The 18,005-nt window shown below is 44.5% G+C and overlaps 1 protein-coding gene across 1 annotated transcript; it reads right to left on the minus strand.

Moving 5' to 3' along the window:
• Positions 1 to 2,586: 2,586 nt before the first annotated feature.
• Positions 2,587 to 17,238, minus strand: LOC104062546 (acyl-CoA (8-3)-desaturase). Its single transcript, XM_054068940.1, has 12 exons — positions 16,975 to 17,238; positions 12,769 to 12,879; positions 11,815 to 12,012; positions 11,104 to 11,205; positions 10,804 to 10,932; positions 8,856 to 8,916; positions 8,111 to 8,187; positions 7,225 to 7,322; positions 6,471 to 6,567; positions 5,212 to 5,291; positions 4,190 to 4,315; positions 2,587 to 4,013 (listed from the first exon to the last, which is right to left on the minus strand). Exons 1-12 carry the CDS (start codon positions 17,209 to 17,211, stop codon positions 3,962 to 3,964), a joined length of 1,368 nt encoding a protein of 455 aa, XP_053924915.1. The 5' UTR covers positions 17,212 to 17,238; the 3' UTR covers positions 2,587 to 3,961.
• Between the last annotated feature and the right edge of the window lie 767 nt (positions 17,239 to 18,005).

Raw genomic sequence — 18,005 nt, forward strand, 5'->3', positions numbered from 1 at the left:
TGTCTGTCAGTAATTGATTCCAACTTAGCTCCCGAATCCAGTCTAAGAGCTAAAGACCTTTATAATCTGTGTTTTTCCATTGTCTCACAAACAGCAGTTAAAGGTACCCACAAAGCATCTTTTCCCTTTCTCTTCTATCCTATTAAGAAAGTATCATTGTGTTTTCCTGCGAAACCTTCTCCCATGTGAGAAGTTCTGAAGTCCTTTTCTAGTTCAGGATGATTTCAGTTGTGGGGATGGATCATTTAGACAGAAGATTCCAGAAAAAGCTCTATGTTTGCAAAGGAAAAGGTTGCATAATTACGTAGCCTAGGAAAGCTAGAAAATGAGGCAGTGTTGTAAAAATAATAAGTGAAGTAGCTTGGTACTGGGTTGCTGATAACAGTGATGTTTTTACAGCCTGGGTTGCTTTGTGGAGCCTGGATGGTTTAGTTGTGCAGTAACAGCTTGAACTTTGTCATGGTGGGAGTTCCATCCAAAGTCAAACTTTAACTTCAGCGCAGCTGGCAATCTCACTGCATCTCACTGTCTGAGAGGAAACAGGCCCTCGGAGCTGTGCTGATGTTTATTTTCAGATCACACACTAAAGCTTGGTAAAATGTAAGAAGGCCACGGAGGTGATCAATTGTTTTTAGGGCTGGAGCACCTCTCATATGAGGACAGGCTGAGGGAGTTGGGGTTGTTCACGCTGGAGAAGAGAAGGCTCCAGGGAGACCTTAGAGCAGCTTCCAGGACTGAAAGAAGCTGCAGGAAAGCTGGGGAGGGACTCTTGATTGGGGAGTGCAGGGACAGGACGAGGGGAGTGTGTTTTGGCTGGAAGAAGGGAGATTGAGATGAGATTTTAGGAAGATGTTTTACTGTGAAGCTGTGGAGGTCCTGGCCCAGGTTGCCCAGAGCAGTGGTGGCTGCCCCATCCCTGGAGGTGTTCAGTGTGATGTTGGATAATGCTTTGAGCACCTTAATCGAGTGGAAGGTGCCGCTAAAGCTGTGGGCAGCAGCAGGGGGTTGGACCTGTATGATCTTTAAGGTCCCTTCCAACCCAAACTGTTCTATGATAACTTCTTTATATAGAAGCTGTCTTTTATGCTCTTCTTTTATGTTGTAGAACTAATTTCTATACTTTTCCTTCTTTTCCCCCTGCAGTGATATCTTCTGTGTAAAATCTCACCAAGATATTAAATATTTTGCTGAGGTAACACAGGCAGCCTTTCATCTGAACCTACGTTGCCTACCATGCTGATAAGACTGGTCAAAGATAGCTGGGGGAAATTGGGAAGCTCCTCATGTTTGTTCTGGCACTGATATCCATGTTTGCTCTGGCATTGATCCATATTTCTTAGGCTTTATTCCACATTTATCCATAGCTCTTCCTCAGCCCCTTTGCACACCTTTCCTTGTTTGCACACTGTTGGGTCTTCAATTAATGAAGGCATTTGGGGCTTTAGGTTTTTAATGCATTTAGACCTCGAGGGGTCCTACCTGCAAATTGCATTTGTTGCCCAATGATATAGAAAGCCAAAAAATACGCTGTTCTTCAGAATTTCTCAATTGCCCAAAGAAATTATTCTAAAAGACTATTTAAAGACGTTTTAAAAGGCTTTTTAAAATAGTGGAACTGTGTGAATAACTGACAGAGTCCTGCTTCACTCCTTACTTCTCCCACAGAGTTTTGAGGAATTGCGTCTTTTTCTCCCATGGTTTGGAAGTTGTACTTTGTACGTATAACCTCTAAACATAATTGTACACTTTCCAGGGCAGAAATGGTTTAATAACAGATCTTTTACATGTACCAAGTTAAAGGTTTTAAAGTAAGTGCTGAGCATTGCACAAACAACACAAAGTCCATTCAGTATCTAATCAGAGGCTTTATCTTTTTACCAGTTAAGATCTCTATTTATTAACCTTATCACATTCATTATTATAAGGAAGGGATCTTAACTGCTGGTACTCAATTGAATTTCTTGTTCCCAAAGTCCCTTTTCCAAAATGTAGTTTATTTTGTTGTTTAAGGATCTATTCAAGATGGTTTCTGCTTCACACTCTCTTGCTAATTAATGGAGAGATATTGCCTCCTCTCAAGGGCAATTAAAAGTACCTAGATGAGCCTCTTTCTCTGACTCACTTTCTTCCTGGAGTCCACTCAGGTAATCCAGTTTACTCTTGAATTCTCAAAAATACTCTAGAATAATAGAGTGGTTTGGGTCAGAAGGGACCTCAAAGCCCATCCAGTTCACACCCTGCCATGAAGAGGGACACCTCCCACTGGATCAAGTTGCTCCAAGCCCCATCCAACCTGGCCTTGAACACCTCCAGGGATGGGGCAGCCACCACTGCTCTGGGCAACCTGGGCCAGGGCCTCCCCACCTTCACAGGAAAACATTTCTTCCTAAGATCTCATCTCCATCCCCCCTCATCCTATCCCTGAACTCCCTGATAAAGAGCTCCTCCTCAGCTTCTCTTCAATGCTACTCTCAATCTGTTCTTTACCCAGCCTGTAATTAGGGTTTCAGTTAGGTCCATTACAATTAAGTTTTGGGTTAGGGTTAGTGCCTCTCTTGGGCCATTTGGATTTCTCAAAGTTACAGGACAATGTACTCTGTGATTTAAACTTTATTTCATGAGCTTATTAAGAAATATAACAAAAAAAATACAACAAACTGGGACTCAATCTCCTGTTGCTAGACTAGTCCATCAGGTAAATTTATTTATTCCCCACTTAGGTCATAAGACTTCATTATTTATAACCCATAACTCTTAATTCATTCCCTAGACAGCAGTGGGAGTGCTTATCCTTCCTCCTCCATCACTGTGTGCTGGAGTCCCCTGTATTGGCCCACGTATCACACCAGGAGGCAGCCGCTTTTGGATCTGCTTCAAAAGCTTTTTGACTGTTACTTTATACCTTCACAGCCTCTTCTGCATGGGAGCCCTAGTTGACAGGTCTCTGTTTGGACCTGGGCTCTATCTAACTCTGTATCTCATGCTAACTCTGGACTCCTACCCTAAACATAGCTGTTATTCTAATCCTTATCTCAACACTAACTCTAGAGTTAATTGACCTGCAGTGGTCTATGAGGGCCCCCATAGCTTTGCAAGTACCTTTTGGTGTGTTCCAGCATCACTCAGAGCCATCTAAATGGCAAGGACGAGTATCCATCTACATTTCTGTGCTGCACAGGGTAGTTGAACAGTATCTTCAGGGTATAGACTCAATAGTGGCTCCTTCATGGTTCTGAACAACTCCACCAGATCAGCATGGGGCTCAGCCCAACACAAAGTACAATTAAACCAAACAGTGAATAAGGAAACTTTGATGAGAGCACCAGGCTTCAAAAGCTGGTTTCAACCCATGTGTTTCTTACTGACAACTGGGGCTGCCTGGCATTGTGACAGTGAGGAACGGCAATGGGAAACACATTTGTTTTGTTATTGAACTGTATATTGCGATTGCTGTACTGTTTGATATGTAGTTTATTATAATTTATTATGACTTAAGGACAGTGCTGGAACACTGTGTTAATTTACAATCCTGTACAATTTCAAATTACTTCAAGTAAGCAAACATTATATTAGGCATTAAACCCTCCAAATGAGGAGCACCTAAATAAATAGTCCAACATGAAGATAGGCATGTGCAGCTGCACCAGTCCACAGTCCAACTTGAATACATACTCAAGCTCAGAAATCCTCTTGGCCATATTTATTCAGATACAATTTACACAGACTTTCTCCATGTTCAAACTATTCATCTTCTGCTCGCCCTATTCATTCTTAGCATATCTGAACGAAAACACCAGGAAAGACCAAAAGTGAAAAATGCAGGTAACTTCATATCTATTGGAGACACACTTCAGTTCTCATACATTGTCTTCTGCCAGAGTCCCTCGTGGTCTCTGCTCTTCAGCCTGCTGGGCACGCAAAGACATGGCAGGCTGTGAATGGTACCATCATTCACATCTTCTTATTTGTGTAGGTAGGCATCAAGCCAGAGCTCTCCTGAACTCTTCAGAGAGCTGAAAGAGAGAGGCCAAGTGGTGATATTATACAGGGTTCCTTGCAGGGTGGGGACAAGGGAAATGAGGGTTTCTGTGTGTCGATTTCAAAGAGAAGAACAAGCCAGCTCTTGTTCTCAGGATTCCAGTCTCCTTTACATCCTTCTGCAATGTTTTGCCAGTTTGTTGTTACTTACTGTACAATGTCTGCAAAAGCTGTAAGCAACGGCTTGCATTGGTACTCAATGCCATGCTTGGCGCACAAGGACTTCACCAGAGGAGCCACCTTCCAGTAGTTGTGTCTTGGCATTGTAGGGAATAGACTGTGAACAGGAGACAGACAAATTCTTTTCCAGTGCTCCATAAGAAATATTACCTTTCACATGTTCACATTCATTGTTACTTCCCAGCAATCACACAGCTCACATTGAGATGGGTCTTTAGCCCCTCCTGTCTCTTCTTTCCCCTCAGAGTGCTTTTAGCACTAGTAATTGCCAAGATTTTTCTGCTTTCCCCCCCTCCATTATTTTTCACAGCCATCTCTTAGCATCTCTCCAGTGACATTTCTCCCAATCAAGTCATGCTATAAACTGAAAGAAACTACTTCCTCCACCCCTCTCTTTCTCCAGAAATAGCCATCTCCACAGCACAGAAAAGGAGATGAGCCCATCCTTCAGTTTCATATCATAGGATCATAGAATGTCCTGAGCCGGAAGGGACCCAAAAGGATCGAGTCCAACTCCTGTCCCTGCAACGGACAACCCAAACATTCACACCATGTGTCTGAGAGCATTGCCCAAATGCTTCTTGAGTACTGTCAGGTTTGGTGCCATGACTGCTTCCCTGAGGAGCTGTTCCAGCACTCCACCACCCTCTGTGTAAAGAACCTTTTCCTAATATGCAGCTTAACCTATCCCTGGCACATCTTCCTGCCATTCCCTCGAGTCCTATCATTGGTCACCAGAAAGAAGAGATCAGCAATTTCTTCTCCTCCTTCCCTTGTGAGAAAGGAAGCAGTAAATTGTGATGATATCTCAGTCTCTACAGTAATAGCATAAGTAGTCAGTACAAGTAGAATCACAGAACGGTTTGGGTTGGAAGGGACCTTAAAGATCATCTAATTCAGAGCAAAGAAAAACAGGGGAAAAAAAAAAAAAAGAGAAGAGAAACATTATTAAAAAAGGAAGGAAGAAAATACTCTCTCAGGGTGCTTACTCACTGATGTTCAATCTGGAAGTTCAGATGCCCAGTAAACCAGTCATTGAACAGAGACTGCTCAACGTTGCATGTTGCCTTGAGCTAGAGGAGGGGAAAGGAAAGCAAAGTCAGTGCATGTTGGTAATCGCAACCTTTCTCATTTACCTAAAGAGCACAGTACGCTGTGCTGGTCTGTTCTATTGCTTTCTTTTAGCCTAAGCTGAGCTACCTCAAGTCAGGGATCATAATCCTCCTTCAGCTTTATGGACCAGCAGATGTACGTAGATGGGCTAAAATGAACCATGGTAAAACTAGGAGTTGGCTCTGTGCTCCTGTGAATGCATGTGAGCAGACAGTCAGAAGCTCTTCCTGGGTCTTCTCAAACCTACGTCTGCAGAAAAAGCAGAAGTGGCAGAGTACTTCCATTGGTGGTCAGACTTAGTGCTGGTCTCCAATCCTGTCTACAACAGGGGGCACCATGCTGGCATTCTACTAGTGTGAATTGTGTGAAGAGCAAGACACCAACTCAAACCTCCACATTAGAGGAAAAGGTCCAAGACAGAATGATGCAGTAAGCAGAGTGGTGAGTATGTTTAGGAAACAGAGCTGGGACCTAGATTTGATTTTCGATTGTCCACAAGCTTGTTATTGCTGTCCTCCTTTACTGTTGCCATAATTGAATCATGGAATCCTAGAAAGATGTGGGTCGGAAGAAACCTTAAAGATCATCCAGCTCCAACCCTCCTGCCATGGGCAGGGACACCTTCCACTGGATCTGGTTACTCAAAGCCTCATCCAACCCGTTCTTGAGCACCTTCAGGGGTGGGGCAGCAACCACTGCTCTGGGCCAGGGCCTCCCCACCCTCATAGGAAAACACTTCTTCCCAAGATCTCATCTAAATCTCCTCTCTTTCAGTTTAAAAACCAGAACCTCTTGTTCTATCACCACATGCCTTTGTAAAGACTCCCATTCCAGCTTTCCTGGAGCCCTTTTCAGTACTGGAATCTGCTCTAAGGTCTCCCTGGAGCCTTCTCTTCTCCAGGATGAAGAACTCCAACTCTCCCAGCCTGTACTGTTATGGGAAGTGCTCCAGCCCTCAGATCATCTCTGTGGCCTCCTCTAGACTCACTCTTACAGATGCTTGTCCTTCCCGTTAACCTATTAACCTTCACTTCCCAGTTACCAACAGGTTTTCATCCTTAATGCAACAGGTTTCCTTGTCTTATGGTTGGAATTTGTACCTGTATGTTCACGGTTCTTAAGAATGGAAAATACTTTACCTGAGTAGACATCCAGTCCAAATTTTTGTCATAGTCAATATCCATAGGGATATGATTCATCTGTGACACCCAAACAAACCAGCTGCTCTCCAGCATTCTGTGCAATCAGACAAGAGGCCAGAATTCAGTAACAGGTAAGCAAATTAATGATGAGCCATCAATATAACAGCACAGCCAGACCTACAAACACGCAGCTGAACACCAGCCTTGCTTATCCAGCATCTGGAGGAACTTCCAAGACCAGGAAGCTTTATACTTCCTTATGATTATTTAAGATGTTTTATTAAGAAGCTGATGTAGCCTGTTATTCATCTTATTTTATCTGTAGCCAAGGACCAAACTGATTAGAATCAGTAAAATGATCCAACTGGAGAGCGTATTGTCCATTCGAGCCAATGCTGTTGAATAATGCTTGGGCATTTGCAAGCCCAGGCTAAGCTGTTTCTGTTCAATGTTCTCTTTAACCAGTAGCAAACCCAACACCCAAAGTACTGAATGTTATGTAAGGTGACCATTTCTCAATCCAGTCAGCACCCAGTGAAGTCTCTTTGCTGCCAAAGCCAATGACATAAAACTCGAACTGGAAATTGAGCAGAAGGAGCTTAGTTTAACTTTACAGAATTAAAAAACTATGCAAAAAAATGAGAAAGTAAGGGAGAACGTGGAAGGATAAGCAAAGACAGAGAAAGGCAGGCAGGCAGAGATGGAAAGAATATGTCGGGGAAGGCTGAGGAACCTTCTAAAGTGACATCACCTGAATATAAAATAATACGCCAGGAGACTCTTTGTTTCTAGTAATGCTCCATAAGTAAAAAAGAATCTGATATAGAAGGTCAGCATCCAGGCCAAGTCCTGCCAAAACCAGAGATAACAGGAAAAGAATATAAATATAAATTACTTTTGCTGAAATCTTTTTCTAAGCTTCATGTACAAGAAAACCATCTACATTCAGCTTCTGTAGCTTTCTGCTAAGTGGAATCATCTTGAGCAATCCAAGGTAACATAAACTAATACTACTCTTTTTCATGGCTTGCTATAACAGAGATAAATTAGAGAATTCATGTAATTAAGTAAATTTATATATTAATATGACTATAAATGCAGAAACATAAATTGAAGCCTTGTATCCAATCGTTGTCCAGGACTCCATAGCAAACTAAGCACTAGACTAATGGTCTCATTTTGGCTGGAAGTTGCTCTTGTCCTCCTGTATGCATCACACATGCAAGAGACGGAAGAAAGAAGCATTAATCCTGGCTGCCTGGCATAGGAAATAGTGCCAAGTATGCAGACTGCTAACAAATCAACTACAACAGTTCTTATAAATCCACATCTTGCCATTCCTGACCACTATGGACCTTCCCATTTGCTTCCCAACCTAAAAAGGACAGTGTACTTTGGCTTCTCCTTCTTTGCCTCATTTGCAGAGCCACAAACAGCCTGGGGAACACCATGGGTTTAGCAGAAGGCAGGCAAAGCCCCCGAAAATGCTGCTCCAAACTGTCATATTAGGCTTAATTGAATGGCATAGTGTCACATAGAGGGGTTTGACCTCTGGACAGAAGCTGGCTCAATGTTCAGAAGAAAGGCTGAAGACCCACAACCGACCCCTTCTTGGTTGCATGAGCAGCAATACTTACCCCCCAATACCTTTTTGTGTATGCAATATAAAAAGTGTGGCAGTGGAAGTAGGTGGGAAACAGGAATGGAGGAAGAGCTGTAAGAGGAGAATTCATTGTCACTGGGGCTGTCACGGACTGAATGACAGACAATCAAACTGGAAGCAAAGAATCCCTGAAAAACTTCTCAATATGGAGAACATTCTGAGAAGTTGTAGGGCTGCAGGATTTTCTGGATGATATCAGTATGCATCCGCACAAACAGTAAGCAAACTGGGAGCCTGCTGACCTCAAGAGGCAAAACAAAGGTAAGACAAGAGGCTCTCTGAAGCTTCATTGAGGACAGTCTATTTCCTAATAGATGTAGACTTATTTTTGCAGAGTATTACAGCTTTAAGATGACCTATGGTAAGCGTATCCCTCTGCTTTTTCTGCCCTGGAACAAACTTAAACCATTTGGTTAAAATTTCTCAAATGAAATGAACTTGTTTCAAGTCAAGAAAGACACAGAAACCTTATCTTACACAGGATCATATGATAATTCAGGCTGGAAAGGATCTCAGCATCTCAGAGCAGCATCAGCTATGAGGTCAGCTCAGGTTAGTAAGGCTTTTTATCCACTCAGTTCTTCTATTCCTCCAAAAATTAGATGCAGACTCTTTATTATGTTCTTTCATGTAGGCACCTTAGCTCTACTCAAGTTCTACAGGCCAAGAGGAAGATCTACAAGCCCCTCATGGTATTGCAGGAGAATGGAGATACTCACTGATGAAGAAGTATTTGTGCTGGTGATTGTACGGCATATATTTTGTCTTTTTGATCCCAAGCTGTAAGAAGAAACAGCAAAAAAAATACCGAGTGAAAACTAAGCAATTTGCACACGTAACTTGCTGATTTGCATACTCTCTTCCCCAGAGAACTACTTCTTGCACACTTTCCTCTGCTGTCTCCCTCTTTTGTACCTGTCCTATTAATTTACATAATAATAGACCTCTTCTACAAATCCTTATTCCAGTAATATAAGGGTTTAATGCCTTCCAGCTTTGTAAAGTCCGTCAGAGATAAACTGTTAAGCGAGCGTGTGATTTTTCTCCAGTAAGGGAAAATAAATTGATTGATGAGAAGTAGTTCTAGATGTACTTATGACAAGCCAAAACAGAGGCAGCCCATCACAAATATCCACATTGGTGGGAAGGAACCTGCTGTCACAGATACCACCATCGTCTGGGTTGGAAGAGAAAGATATACTAAAAACTATACCAGAACACTTCATGTGTTAAAAGTTGGTGTGATCTCTAAGTTATGATAAAAATCATTTTGATGGTAGACAGAGGTGAATTTCAATTGGTGGATTTCCTTGGGTTTGTGTTCTTACCACATTCATAATTCATTTGGTGAAATATCAGATATTTCAAGGCGAAGTTCTGTGATCAAAAGTAGTCATGTATTTTCTTTCTTTCTTTCCCTCCCCTACCTTTTCTCCGATTGTCTACAATTAAATGACAATTCCATGATGGCAAAGGCCTCCCAAGGAGAAAAATATTCCACTGCTGTAGCTACTTCTGCAGGGTCTCGAGAACTGATGAAGCTGTACAACGAAAGGACTCCAGCATTGTGTTAAGTTGGAAGCCACCCAGCAGCAGGGGCTGAGGAACACCCTATGTGCTCAGACGACTTCTGCCCACTAGAGGGAACAGTTGGAGAACTCCAAGAACAGCTCTTGGTTATTCCGTCCTGCTGTGCTGGATGCCTTTTGCAGCAAGGCATAGATTTGCCAAAGGCACCTGTATCTGAGTCTTGGGCAATCGTATTACAGTAGTAATAAATACTAAATGTTAATACTCTGTACAAGAAGGACATGGAGCCGTTGGAGCAGGTCCAGAGGAGGCCTGAAGATGAACTGAGGACTGGAGTACCTCCTATATGAGGACAGACAGAGAGCTGGGGTTGTTCAGCCTGGGGAAATGAAGGCTGCAGGGAGACCTTAAAGCAGCTTCCAGGACTGAAAGGGGCTCCAGAAAAGCTGGGGAGGGGCTCTTGATCAGGGAGTGCAGGGATGAAACTAGGGCGAACGGTTTAAAGCTAAGGGAGGGGAGATTTAGACCGGATATAAATAACTTTTTACAGTGAGGGTGGGGAGGCACTGGCAGAGGTTGCCCAGGGAGGCAGTGGAGGCCCCATCCCTGGGAACATTCCACGTCACGTTGGATGGGGCTCTGAGCAACTGAACTGGTTAAAGATTTCCCTGCTCCTTCAGGGGCATTGGCCTGGATGACCTGTCAAGTCCCTTCCAATCTAAATCATTCTATGATTCTACAAATAGTCCCAGACCAACTGCAGACATGCTTTACATTATTGTTTACAAGTTATCTAATAAACATTAATTGCTGAGTTGTTCTACAAGGTCATTAAGTTGCTATAACCGTCAACAGTATTTTTGATGATGGAGTTTCCTCCCTATACATGATGCACGCACATCATGTCTAATTTCTTTACAACCACTTGTCGGCTGTTCAAGAAATTTGCAGAGGAACCTCATGTGAGCTGTGACCTTGCAAAGGCTGAAGAAAGCAGATGTGGACGAAAGCCATCTTTTTACAGAAACCTTCATCACATATTAGTTTTAGATCTTTGTGGTACAGCATGTTGACTAGGGTGTTCTTCCCAGTTCCTGGTACAGGAGCGCGCGCGCACACACACACACACACACTGACCTCCACTGAGAATTTCTTCCCCAAAGTGAACAAGAAAGGATGCATATCAATATCAGGGTCTTTCTGGAAGCAGTTGGGTTTGGCATGGTGCTGGGAGTGCAGAAGAGTCCACCATTTGGCTGATGCCCCCTGTTTTAGTGAAGAAAGAAGTATAAAAATTACAATGCTTTTAGAGCCAGATTCTCTCCAGTTCCTCTCCTTCTCCCAATGCTGAACACGTTAACCTCCACAGAGTCTTCTAAACACACACTTACAGAAAAGCTGTCAAATCTGAGAAGTTTTGCAGAGTCACCTACTTACAATCAAATGGCACATCACAAACTTATGCAGCAAGTGGTTCCACTTGATCTTCTTGAATACTGAAAGATGTCCCAAATCATGTTGTAACCACGAAGCCTGGACCTGGAAGAGGAAAAAGAAAACGTTGGGAGGGGAGAAATCAAGACCAGGCCAGTACCACATTCCTCCTTTGCTTTGAAATATCAAAATTTATTTTGCAGACACTGCTCCAAAGTGACAATTGGAGCTATGAAATCCTGACACTTCCCTCAGAATACATCTTGCTGAAAGGATCCTAGACTAAGTTTAGGGGGAACTCTCCACAGGCAGAATTTCTTCTTTACCTTCATGTTCTGTAAACATGTCATATAGTGGTTGTCTTCTTAGACTCATTGAATCATTAAGGTTGGAAGAGACCCCCAAGATGATCAAGTTCAACCAACACCCCAACACCACCGTGCCTACTAAATGATGTCCTGAAGTACCATGTCTACAAGCTTTTTGAGCACCTCCAGGGATGGCGACTCTACCGCTTCCCTGGGCAGCCTTTTACAATGTTTCACCGCTCTTTCAGTAAAGAAATTTTTCCTAATATCCAATCTAAACCTCTCCTGACATTATGATGAAGAACTATGCCAAGTAATGAAAGGAGGACTAGAAAACTGCAACAGTATTACGCATATGAAAGTTGATGCAAGTCCACGTACACATGCTGTGGACTCAGTTCCTTACCTGGGAAATGGTCAGCACCAACAGAGAGACAATAAAGGGCATTAAGGATGTTCCAAAGTAGAAAAGAATGAGCCAAGCAGCGATATCCAACAGGAGGATGTGAGCGAGGTGCAGGAAGAAGAAGAGTTGATTTGGCTTCAGAAGTCCCATTTTCTCAACAGTAGTGCGCAATTCACGGAAGTCTTCCACCAGCATTTTCTGTGGGAAGCACCAGTGTTACATGTTTTCTGTTTCTAGATTGCAGCACCGCAGCCTCAAAAGCCAAGGACCACTCTGAGGGAGGAAAGAAGGAGCAAAGGATCCGGCCAAATGGGCAAGATCTCCTGATAAGGAGAAGCAAACAACAGCCATGGAAGAACACAATCCCTGTGCCCTCAACCCCTAAGACTGTATCTTTAGTGGTCATTCCATCATCTTGTTGGCAGGTGGCATAGGGCGCAAGTGGAAGTTGGATTCTATATGTATGAACATAGCAAAACATCTCGCGGCAGATCTTTCAGATAAAACTATTCCTCTGCTGTCACCAGTTCCAATAGATAACACACGTCTTCACTTCACCCTTCAAGATGAGCAGGGAAGGGTTAAATGCCTATATGAGAAGTAGCACCTACAGCCCACATGGCCTCAGGCTGGTGAGCACTGAGGAAGAAGGATGGGAGAAGAAATAAACACAGCACAAGGTACAAGATCAATCCACCTTTGTCTTTGCCAGCCGTGCAGATACCTCCCCAAGACCGATTCCTCTCTCCACGCAACCCAACCCACAAAGGATCTTGCCAGCCTACTTTCTCAATGATCTGGGAAAAAATTCATGTTTCTAAGTAGTAGCACAAAAAACTGTGAAGAACCTGATCTCATTATTCCAGGAGCTACACTGATAAAGAAGAACAAAGCTTAATCCCAGAATACTTCCCTTTAATCTACCTTTGATCTTATTTGGGAAGGTAAACTTACGTTTTTAGTGGGCTCAATACTAGGTTGATCTGGTGACAGCTCCCCAATCTGCAGTGGTTTCAAGTACTTGTTCACCAGCGCCTTGTCGACATGGAATGCTACAAAGGCATCCTGCAAATGCACAGGAGTAAAGACGGAAGTAAGAAAACCAAATTCTGTGTTACTAACCTCAATCTGCTGTGCGCAGCAAGACATTCACTGTGAAAGGACCACAATAGCAAAGATGGCAGCTTTACTTTTGTATCTCCTCAAGCTTTGTTGACCTTTTTCTTCTCATGTTTGCCCTATGTCCTTAAATGAGACATTTCAGCTGCCAAATGGAACAGGTCTGACTTCAACTACTGCAATTACTAAACTCCATTATATTAAATTGAACAAGAGTCCATCGTATGCCTAAAGCAGAGTCTGGTCCCCTTGCCTTCCTTCCCCTCCCTCTTCTCAACCCCCATATTAGTGACTTTTCCACCTTATTGAACATCCGGCTGCCCAAAACACCTTCCTTATCAGCACACTGGAATCTTATTAAATGTGCCATTTATCAAAAAAGAAAATCATAGCATGGTTTGTGTTGGAAGGGACCTTAAAGATCATCCAGTTCCAATCCCCCTGCCACGGGCAGGGACACCCGCCAATGATCACATTTCTCAAAGCCTCATCCAACCTGGCCTTGAACATATTTGGGTATGGGGCATCCATGGCTTCTCTTGGCCAATATAATATCGTAATACTATGGCATTAATTATACTCATTTTCTCATTCTTCAGGTTTCTTTTCTTACTGAGAGAGCCTTCCATGTGTTTTTCATCCTTTCCCAAGTTATCATCTTTCAAAGCTCTATGCTCTTGCTAAAATCTTCCAGTCAAACTAAGATTATTTCTTAATTTTTCATAATATACATACAAATAATTAAGCATTTGACCTATTCCAAGATGTACAGACCTCACTAAAGTCCTATGGATTCTCTTAATTAATGCTTCATTTACATCATTTTTTCTGCCTCCCAGACTCACTAAGGAGCCCATCGAATTCACATTATCTCATGAATCATAGAATACCTAGGTTGGAAAAGACCTTTGAGATCATCAAGCCCAACTGTACTTGTCCACTATGAAATCATATCCCTGTTCTTACCTACCCTTGAAACTGCTTGTAGTAATGAAGAGGAGTTTCTTACTTTACTGACAATTCCCAGGATATATTCCCTCTAAAACACAGTGCGGATATAACCAAGTTTGCTCTAAACCCAAGAGCTCACACAATCAATCTACGCAGGAGAGCGCTGAAGTCCACACAGAGCGATTTACCCTACTTAGAGGCTGACTGGTGCCAGCATGGCTTTATCTGCCCTGTATTACACAAACCTGCACTATAGGCATCCTCAGAGCAAACATTCCACCTTTTTACAGTCTTCTGCAGTTTTTGCACACTTGCAAGCTGTGCATCTTGGCCTCAGCAGAGTTTAAGCAGGGTAAGATCATAGACTTATAGAATAGTTTGGGTTGGAAGGGACCTTAAAGATCATCCGGTTCCAACGCCCCTGCCACAGGGGTCACCTCCCACCATATCAGGCTGCCCAAGGCCCCATCCAACCTGGCCTTGAACACCTCCAGGGATGATGGGGCAGCCACAGCTTCCCTGGGCAACCTGTGCCAGGAACTCACTACTCTCATGGTGAAGAAATTCCTCCTTATGTCTAGTCTAAATCTGCCCCTCTCCAGTTTATACCCATTGCCTGTCATCCTATCACTCCAAGCCTTTGTGAACAGTTCCTCCCAGCTTTCTTGGAGCCCCTTCAGGTACTGGAAGGTCACTATAAGGTCTCCTCGGAGCCTTCTCTTCTCTAGGCTGAACACGTCCAACTCTCTCAGCCTGTCCTCATATGGGAGGTGCTCCAGCTCTCTGATCATCCTTGTAGCCTCCTCTGGACCCATTCCAACAGCACCAACTCCTTCTTATGTTGAAGATTCCATATCCTCATATACTCCATTATCACAAGTAGCGATTTGCCTTGGAATAAATACACATTCTGAATATTATGCCTTGTCAGAAGTGATGCTGTTATTATCCAAAAATGCTGAGATGATGAAGATTTAGGTGTTCTTCAGCATCTCTGGGTCAAAGTAAAAACCATTCCTATTAGCTCACAGCCCTTGAGCCAGACTTTCATCATATGAGCTTAAAGAAAGAGAGGAGAAATAACCAAGTATTCTTCCACTTTGGTGCAGAGCCTATTTACTGTGCTTCACACTTGCGTGCAAGGACAGCTAAGCCGGTGTCACCCAAAAGCGACTGAAGTCTTGCAGGGCTTAAAGATTTGGACGTGGATCCAACCTATGAGAACCAGCTCAGATCCCAGAGACAAAATATCTGTGTTTTCCAAGTTCATCCATTGTCTGGCTTATTCTAACATGCTAAAATAAAAGAAATCAGACAGCACTAACTAGAGAAATAAGTGATTAAAAATACAGAATGCAAAGTGTAGCTAATACAGAATTTGAAATTTAAATTTAGTGGACTGAAAATTGTTTTTATTTCCACAAGCCTCCAACATCCATTGTATACGGAAGATCGGGGAACTGCTTGGCTTTGTTATTTTTTACTTTCAAAATACACAGCAAGGAAGCAATCACATTTATCAAGTCTTTGTATAGAAATAATTTACCGCTATTTTCTACTTTCTTGCATATACCAGTAAGCGAGAACTCTGGAGAATTTACTCAACATTTTGGTATGTGTCCCTACAGGTTTCCATGGCTTTAAAATAGCACATAGATAAGAAAACATGATGAGCAGAAGTCTTTTGGCCCACAGACCAACTCGCCAGCAGCTGGACACTTGCTGTCTGGCTGATTCTTTCCATTTTACCCATCTCAAGGGTCAGAAGGACCATATGCAACACCTACAGAAACCTTTCTGTAAGGCTGCTTGGGAAAACATGCTGTCTTTGCTCTCCCTCCAAGCTACACCAGGTGGCATTAAGGAGAGATACCTTTCCCAAAGGTATGTTTCAAGAAGCTGGAAGCAACTGCTTTCCTTGCCACAGGGCTGATAAACTGCCTATGGCAGCTTCCCCATCTTACCCTGGCTGTAAGTAATCCCTGCAGTTACAACAGCTGCAAAAGCAAGATCAGGAAATAAGAGTAATCATAAAATGGTTTGGGTTGGAAGGGACCTTAAAGCCCATCCAGTTCCAACCCCTGCCGTGGGCAGGGACACCTCCCACTGCATCAGGTTGCTAAAAGCCCCATCCAGCCTGGCCTTGGACACCTGCAGGGATGGGGCAGCTACAATTCCTCTGGACAACCTGTGCAAATGACTCACGGCCCTCGTAGGAAAACACTTCTTCCTAATGTCTCATCTAAATTCCCCCTCTTTCAGCTTAAAGCCATACCCCATCCCTGCACTCCCTGATCCAGAGCCCCTCCCCAGCTTTCCTGAGACCCCTTTCAGTCCTGGAAGCTGCTCTAAGGTCTCCCTGCAGCCTTTTCTTCTCCAGGCTGAACAACTCCAACTCTCTCAGCCTGTCAGTAATCGATTCTCACATAGTTCTTGAATCCAGATTAAGAGCTGAAGTCCTTTGGAATCTTGCTATTCCATCATCTCACAAAGAGCTGTTGAAGGTACCTGCAGTTTCTGTTCCCTTCCCTTTTCTTTCTGTCCCATTAAGAACGTATCAATGTGCTTTCATGTGAAAACTTCTCCATGCTGAGAAGTTCTGAAGTCCTCCTCTATCCCAACCCCGCACCCCCTGAGAAAGAGCCCCTCCCCAGCTTTCTTATAGCCCCTTTAAGCACTGACTTTAGCTGCATAAACACAGCCCCGGTGGGCTAAGCCTCCTCATTTGCCCGGTTAAAGAGCACGGGGCTGGAAAGCTTGTGCGGAGCCGTGACCCTACATCCCCCCCAAAGCTGCTCCGCACCCCTGAGACCCCAATTCTCGCCAAAGTCACCTCCCAAGCGCCCTGCGTGTGATGCTACCAGCGCACCAGCCTCCTCCTCGCCCTGCATCCCAAGGGGAGCCGCTCCCCAGCCCCACCACTCACCGTGCAGTGACCCTACATCCCCCCCAAAGGCTTCTCCACACCCATAAGATCCCAATTCTCCCCGAAGTCACCTCCCAAGCTCCCCGTGCGCGATGCTGCCCGGGTACCAGCCCCCCCGCCGCGGGGCATCCCCAGAGGAGCCGCTCCCCAGCCCCTCCGCTCACCGTGGCGTCCTGCCCGGCGTGGCTGACGATGAGCCGAGCCCCTCCCGGGTGCCTCCTGCAGAAGTGGCTGATGTCGTACACCTTCCTCTCGATCACCAACCAGCACTCCTGGGGTCGTGGCCCCTTCCCGTTCCTCTCCTCGATCTCCTTCCAGGTGAAGCGCCGCAGCGCCGGGCTCGCAGCGGGGTCCCCATCCTGCTCCTCGCCCACCTCCCCAACCCCTTGCGGCGGTGCCATCCTGCCCTCCTGCTTCCCAGCACCCCACTCCAGCCATGGGATATAAAGCTGGGACACGCCCCGGCCCTCCCTGCATGCCCGCCCTCCTCCTTTTCCCATCACTGGGAGTGAGCGGAGAGGCTTCGGGAGAGGTGAGGGGTGCTGGGATGCAGGCAGAGCTCCTGCGCGGCTCCCGCTCCCCTAAGCTGCTTAAGTTGCACCAGAAGGGGTTAAGGTTGGATATTCGGAAAAAAAAATCTTTCCTGAAAGAGTGGTGAAGCACTAAAAGAGACTGCCCAGGGCAGTGGTGGAGTCTCCATCCCTGGGGTGGTTCAAAAAAGCATGTAGTCGTGCCTCTTTGGGACAGGGTTTAGTAGGCACGGTGGGGTTGGTCTGATGATTGGACTGGATGAGTTTAGAGGTCTTTTCCAGCCTTAGTGAGTCTATGAGTCCTTTGCTGCCACAGCGCTGGCAGCTGCAGCGTGATCCAAGTAGGCAAAGCAGCAGTAACTACGCTAACGGGTGTCTGACCACTTAGGGGTTTTTCTCGGAGAGCTCATTCTGCTCCCAAGAGCAGCTTTCTGGGCTCTCACAGTCAGGGAAAACTTGACTTAAATATGCCTTTGATTAACCTGTGGTTAGCCAGAAAAATACTACCAGGCTGTAGCCCAGCTGGGATCGTTTAGCCTGGAGAAGAGGAGGCTGGAGGGAGACTTCATCATTCTCTACAACTGCCTGTAGAAATGTAGGTTGTAGCGAGGTGGATGCTGGTCTCTTCTCCCAAGTAACAAGTGATAGAATGAGAGGAAATGGAT

The sequence above is a fragment of the Cuculus canorus genome, chromosome 5 (assembly GCF_017976375.1).
Source record: "Cuculus canorus isolate bCucCan1 chromosome 5, bCucCan1.pri, whole genome shotgun sequence".
Taxonomy (NCBI): Eukaryota; Metazoa; Chordata; class Aves; order Cuculiformes; family Cuculidae; genus Cuculus; species Cuculus canorus.

Coding starts and splice junctions, on each gene's coding strand:
- LOC104062546 (XM_054068940.1), bottom strand. CDS start 17,211: ATGGCACCGCCGCAAGGGGTTGGGGAGGTGGGCGAGGAGCAGGATGGG. Junction 12,013..12,768: donor GTATTGAGCCCACTAAAAAC/GTAAGTTTACCT, acceptor TGCTTCCCACAG/AAAATGCTGGTGGAAGACTT. Junction 11,206..11,814: donor TGGTGCTGACCATTTCCCAG/GTAAGGAACTGA, acceptor TTCCTCTTCCAG/GTCCAGGCTTCGTGGTTACA.